Consider the following 6,345-nt stretch of genomic DNA (forward strand, 5'->3'; position numbering starts at 1 on the left):
TATTATATATTTTTAAATTATTATTCACATTGTCTTTTTTATATTCGAAAGATCAGATCAAGTTGTTTCGATTGACGATTAGACCGGTTTTGATTAGACCAGGCCCATCACGGGTCACAGTGAACATGCAGATCATAATAACACTGGTTGACACCTTATATGAACTTTTACTTTTTCCAAATTGTTTTCTTTCTTTTTCACTTTCTGAACTGTTAAACCATAGATATTATTATTACGAGTTTCCATTAATGTATTAAAAACTTGTTTTTCTTTTTGGGTAGATATAGCATTAGAAACTCAACGATGTGAAAATATAAGGTCACATTTAAAATAACACGCTTAAGTGTGGAAACAAATGCTGAAGAAAGGAAAGAGACTGAAATAATTATTGATGAGATTCACCTAGGTAAGAAATCCCTATTATACCTCAAATTATGACACGTGCCACATATAGTAAAGAGAAATTTATACGAAACATGCCTCCTTTGACAAGGTTAGCCAATGGGATACCAAGTTATTAACACATTAAAAGGCCTATTAAGCCATTTGGAATCACACCAAGCAAGAAACCGTTTCCAATTAGTTACCCAAAATTTGTTTTAATACTTACCCAATAAAAAAAAAAAAAAGAAACAGTTTCCAATGAAATAAGCACATGAATATTCGAGGTATTTCAGACCAAATTTGGCTGATTATTTCCAACTAAATTCCTTGACCATTTCATGTTAATCTTCCAATGTTCATGAGTTGACCGTCCCATGATATTGCCCCTATTGCCTATGCTTCTTGTTCTATAAGTGCCCCAATCCACTTCTTTTTTGGCTCAATAGTTGTTTCTCTCCCTACAAGCCCACCTTATCCTCCCTCTCTCTACCATAATTTGACCTATCTTTTTCTCTCTCTACCTATCCCAACCTCTCTACATCGTACTCTAATTTTGTCATTTGGCCCAGTTTATATCTATCTCTCTTACATACTCACACCTTTGGGCCCTGGGGTTTTGGGGGCCAACCCAATAACAGTAATTGGCTTTACAGCATTTGAATGGAGATGGAAGGGGGAAGGTGGAGCATGAACCAGCCTCCAACTTATGGAGAGATGATAACAATTCTAAGCATCGATGGAGGTGGAATAAGAGGGACTATCCCCGCTACGATCCTCAGCTTCCTCGAGCACCAGCTCCAAGTATTAATTCATCCTGCTCTTCACTATACATTTATTTTAATTGCGTAGCTTCAAATCGAAACCTTAATTCATCCTGCACTTTTATCTACTGTGTGAGAGAGAGCAAACCGTAGTCACAATTGCTTCTTAGTGTTCACAGGTATTGGTTTTTCTTTGCTTCCCTACTCAAATAACAAAAAGTCCATACAAACAAAATGGATAATGACAGGAGATTCCTATGGATGCCCTTATTTCCATGTTAGACCCTCCCTTATTGCCCCTGTAAAGTTACTATTTACGATATATATATCTTTGGTAGCCACTACACAATGCTTATGGTTATATATATATATATATATATATATAATTTTCTAAGACAAGCTCATAGAAGGTTATATGCCCCCAAGCCAAGTTGAATTTGGGCTAATTTGATGAAAAGTCTAGATAATATGACTTTTAAATTATTTGGAAATCCAGTAAATCTGAAATTTTGGCTCTGTGTAGTTGATCTAGGAATAGTGTACGACTATTACAACTATGGGATGGTAAGCCATTGAATTTAGACATGGGATGTTATGTTGCAATTTTCAACACTCAAACTATCAACCCATGTATCCAGTTTGAAGATTGTAGCTACACAACTGCAACGTTGCAAACTTACATTGCCCGTGCCACTTCCATGCTAACGAATTATAAGGGATAAGACCCAAATTGCAAAGGGGGTAGATATCAAGTCAATTGCAATCCCTGGTACAGGCGAGTTTTACTGAGAATTGTCATCCTCTTAACAGATATTGGATGGTGAAGATGTAAGAATTGCTGATTACTTCGACGTGATCGCCGGGACAAGCACTGGAGGCCTAGTAACAGCCATGCTCGCCACCCCAGGGAAAGATAATCGCCCTCTTTATGCCGCAAAGGACATTCCTACGTTTTACCTTGAACATTGTCCTAAGATCTTTCCTCAATCAAGGTCCTTATCTCTTCTCCTAATGATGAATGTCCTTGTCTTATCTCACATGATCTGTTTTTGATCCATTTTTTTGATGAATGATGCCATTTTGCTTTACTGGTGATTACAGTGGAGTTCTGGCGTCGACCACGAAGCTTTGGGGAGTCGTATCTCGGCCAAAATATGACGGAAAGTATCTTCATGACCTCATCAGACGTGAGTTGGGAGATAAGAAGTTACACCAGACTTTAACCAACATTGTCGTCCCTACGTTTGACATTAGAATCATGCAACCAGCTGTCTTTTCCACTTATCAGGTTATGGCAGTTCTCTAGTTTCTTTCTTTCTTATAGTTTTCGATGTAAATTTTCTGTTGCCAAATTTCTTAAATCTTTAATATTTACGAATGTTTCCTTTTTCTTTCTTCAGTTAAGAGATTACAGTATCAAGGATGCGTTACTATCAGACATTTGCATCAGCACATCAGCCGCACCAACATACCTTCCCGCCCATTACTTTGAGACCATGGGGTCTGATGGGATGGTGAAGAACTTCCATTTGGTTGATGGAGGGGTGGCTGCTAATAATCCTGTAAGAAAATCAAGTATTCTTCCTTTCACATGCTAAGTGGAATAGTTATTTTGGTACTTTAAAATTGTAGATATTTCTTAAGCATTGTGTTATCAGGAATAGTTCATTATGGTCAGTTATATCTTATAATTGTAGACACTTGTGGCTGTGGGCGAGGTTACGAGAGAGATATTTCGGAAGAACCCTGATTTCTTCCCTATCAAGCCCATGGATTATGGTAGATTTCTTGTGATCTCTCTTGGCACTGGTTCTCCAAAATCTACTGATAACTATAGTGCTAAAGATGCGGCAAAGTGGGGTGTTCTAGGGTGGTTATACCACAATGGAGGCACTCCATTAATAGACACATTTACTCATGCTAGTTCCGACATGGTAGATTTCCATCTCTCTGTGGTCTTCCGAGCTCTTCATTCTGAACGTAATTATCTTCGCATTCAAGTATGTAAATCCCTCTCTCCTTATCTTATGTTTTGTGTCTATGCGCACACATTTGTATAAATTAATGTGCTTGTACATGCATACACCGATAGCTGAAATGTGTTCATATGAATACAGTTCACAAAAACACAAGTGTATAGACGAATCCATACATGTAGATAGCCCTACATCGATCTCCTTGCTATTATAATGTTGCTGTCATTTTTGTGCTTAGGGTGATACATTAACTGGCCATGCATCCTCTGTTGACATCGCAACCAAAGAAAATCTGGAAAATCTTGTGATGATCGGTAGTGATCTCCTGAAAAAACCAGTCTCTAGGTTAAATATGGAGACTGGTCTGTTTGAACCAGTAGAAGGTGAAGGAACTAATGAGCAAGCATTAACCAGGTAACCATTTCCTTTCTCTTGGTTTTTCCTATTGATATTTAGAAGTCAAGTCATCCCAATCACATTAAACATTCATGACAAAACCTTGGTGTATATTTCTATATTCAGACATGAAATTGTGAATGGTATGTTTCCCATTGTTTCTTCATATTCCAAATGTGAAAAACTGTTATAGAAACCAAACATATAATGCCCTTAATTATTAGGATTTGTTTCTTATTTTCTGCATTTTCGTATTTGTCCTCAACAAAAAAAAAAGTTTCTCCGAGGGAATCAACGCAACCAATCGTTTTAATGTTTAGAAAATCCCAAAAGAAAAAAACACCAAACTCTTATGAACTTCTAAATATGCTCCTTGTGTAATTGAGCTTTGTTTTTCTTTTACGATATAAAATCCCTAGCAAAAAATATCAGTTACAATAATGGTTTTTCTGATAGTGTCTTGATATCTTCTTGTAGGTTTGCTAAGTTGCTGTCGGATGAGAGAAGACTCCGTATGCAACGATCACCCCACAGCCCCTCCATCAAATAATACATCATGCCATTGTTAAAAAAAAGAAAAGAAAAAGTATCTATTTTAGTTTTTTATTCATTGTAATGCAATGGCAAAGAGCATATTAGTCAGAGTATGCATGTCTATTCTTTTATGCTGGTTATTTGTAAGTTCATATTATTCATTATATTGGTTGTATGTAGGCTAAGCAGTCATGACAAGTCTGGACTGATTATGTATGTATGTTTTATTTAAACTAGTAATTGTATGCAATATGTTTTTATTCCTTGCAATTATTTGTCTTGTGAATGGAGACTAAACATGACAATGTTTGCTCTAGCTATTGAAAATAGTGTCATTTACGTATGGACCCTAAATTTTTTCTAAAATACGAAATGCTCTGTTTATAGGCAGAAATTACAAAGAACATCAGTCAATCTATGTTTTTATATTTTACGAAATGCTCCATTTATAGGCAGAAATTACAAAGAATATCGGGCAATCTATGTTTTATATTTTTGCGAAAATTGCCCCTCGGTCCAAGGATCCTCCGACAGAATTTTAAATTTTTTTTAAGTGTTTTTGCTAGTTTTAATTTTAATTTTAGTTTCCGTACAAATGAAAAACATAAAAAAAGAAAAAAAGTTAAAATTAGGTCTAAGGATGGGATCATTTTGTAATTTTTACCTATAGAGAAAAAAGAAAAAAAAATGCGGTTGACCGACATGCTTTATAATTTTTACCTCTAAACGAAGCATTTTGTATTTTAGAAATTTTTTTAGGATCTGTACATTAATTACTCTTGAAAATATATAGCGGGGAAAATTGATGCCTCACAAAGTTGAAATGGTAGTATCCCTACACCTAGTCACCACATTGTGATTTCCATTCTTATCACTAACACCACCAAATTACCACCTTAAAAAAATCTAACTCCTAATCTACTTGAAAAAAGGGGTAGGGGCCTATCTTCTTCACTAAATTACCTAAAAAAAGAAGAAGAAGTTGATATTAAAACAAGAGTGCAGTTTGTATAGAGTGGAGGTTCTAAACAATCAAATTACATCCCACCTTCAAATAGTGTTGAGAAATAATGTTTCAATACAAGAAATCTTTGCGATAGGCTTAAAATATATTTTCATCTTTAATTATAAATTTAAAGCTTAAAAATAGTGTAGATCGAGCAGATCTATGAAAACATGAAAATCTTGAAAATTGATGGTCCAAAAATGCGTTACGAGATGCACTATTTCTAAAACTTGAAATCCATTTTTTTCTCATGTCCATGCATTTTGAAGTTGAGATGATCAATTTAAGGATATTTGGGCATCAAAACAACCTCTTCTAGTGAAAATTTTGAGGTGGGCTCTAATTTGATTGTTTAGAGCCGCGGCTCTATATAAACTTTTTCCTTAAAACAATCGACATTGGTCCCTAGACATGATCGTCAGTCTGGTTTCCGTTTAGGATTCCGGCACATTCTAATTTCCCATGTGATTGAGGATTTTTTTTTCTTTTTTTTAAAGAGAAATTTACGTATGGACTTGTGAAAAAGATGCGTTGTAGCTCAAGTTCCATAGAATTGGACGTATTAGAATGACCATGCTTTTTCTTGGGGTTTTTCTCTGTTCCCAGTTTTGGGGTTCCTACTTGACATAAGGGTCTGTATTCATTCTTATTTTTGTGCAAAGCCAACGAATAAAAAATCCCAAACTTTCTTAACATTCGTTTAAAGAATATTTTATACAAGATTGAGTCCCTAATCAATCAAACTAAGGCACGCCCCGTACCTTCATTAAAATAAGTTCGTAACTTCATTAAAAGAAGTTGTCTCGATGCCAGAAAACCTTCAAATCCAATCATCTCGATATTGAGATACATGGGAGTAAAAAAGAAAGAAGACTTCAAGTCTTAGTACTAGTAAATTTTGTAATACATTATCTAGACCGTTAATTTTTACGATTTTCAAGTGTTCATAGATCTAATTGATCTGCACTTTATTTGGAGATTATAATTTTATAGCTAGAGATGAAAATAAAATTTTAGGCCTTCGTAAAGATTTTTGGTATTGAAACGACATCTTTCGACCCTATTTGAACCCTATTTGAGCGTGCACCTCACTTTGATTGTTTAGGGCATCAACCTTGTATGAGCCACACCTTTGGTTAAATGATTAACCATTAGAAATATTCTTGGTATGTTTATCATGCCTCACCATTAGAATTGTTAACGGGCCAGGTACAGGCTGGCACTTGTGCGAATTGAGTTTGCAGAAACCTTGTATGGTAGGCCCGAGCCCGAAAATTTAAATATGGCC

General features: G+C 35.4%; 1 protein-coding gene across 1 annotated transcript; it reads left to right on the top strand.

Annotated features, from left to right (window-relative positions):
• Nucleotides 1-273: 273 nt before the first annotated feature.
• Nucleotides 274-4,321, top strand: LOC18425085 (patatin-like protein 2). Its single transcript, XM_006829639.3, has 7 exons — nucleotides 274-1,185; nucleotides 1,956-2,137; nucleotides 2,247-2,433; nucleotides 2,546-2,707; nucleotides 2,843-3,145; nucleotides 3,360-3,535; nucleotides 3,995-4,321. The coding sequence occupies exons 1-7, from the start codon at nucleotides 1,045-1,047 to the stop codon at nucleotides 4,065-4,067; spliced, it is 1,224 nt and encodes a 407-aa protein (XP_006829702.1). The 5' UTR covers nucleotides 274-1,044; the 3' UTR covers nucleotides 4,068-4,321.
• Nucleotides 4,322-6,345: the final 2,024 nt, after the last annotated feature.

The sequence above is a fragment of the Amborella trichopoda genome, chromosome 4 (assembly GCF_054954075.1).
Source record: "Amborella trichopoda isolate Santa Cruz 75 chromosome 4, AtrichopodaSantaCruz75HAP2 v2.0, whole genome shotgun sequence".
NCBI lineage: Eukaryota > Viridiplantae > Streptophyta > Magnoliopsida > Amborellales > Amborellaceae > Amborella > Amborella trichopoda.

Coding starts and splice junctions, on each gene's coding strand:
- LOC18425085 (XM_006829639.3), top strand. CDS start 1,045: ATGGAGATGGAAGGGGGAAGGTGGAGCATGAACCAGCCTCCAACTTAT. Junction 2,138..2,246: donor AAGATCTTTCCTCAATCAAG/GTCCTTATCTCT, acceptor TGGTGATTACAG/TGGAGTTCTGGCGTCGACCA. Junction 3,536..3,994: donor AATGAGCAAGCATTAACCAG/GTAACCATTTCC, acceptor ATCTTCTTGTAG/GTTTGCTAAGTTGCTGTCGG.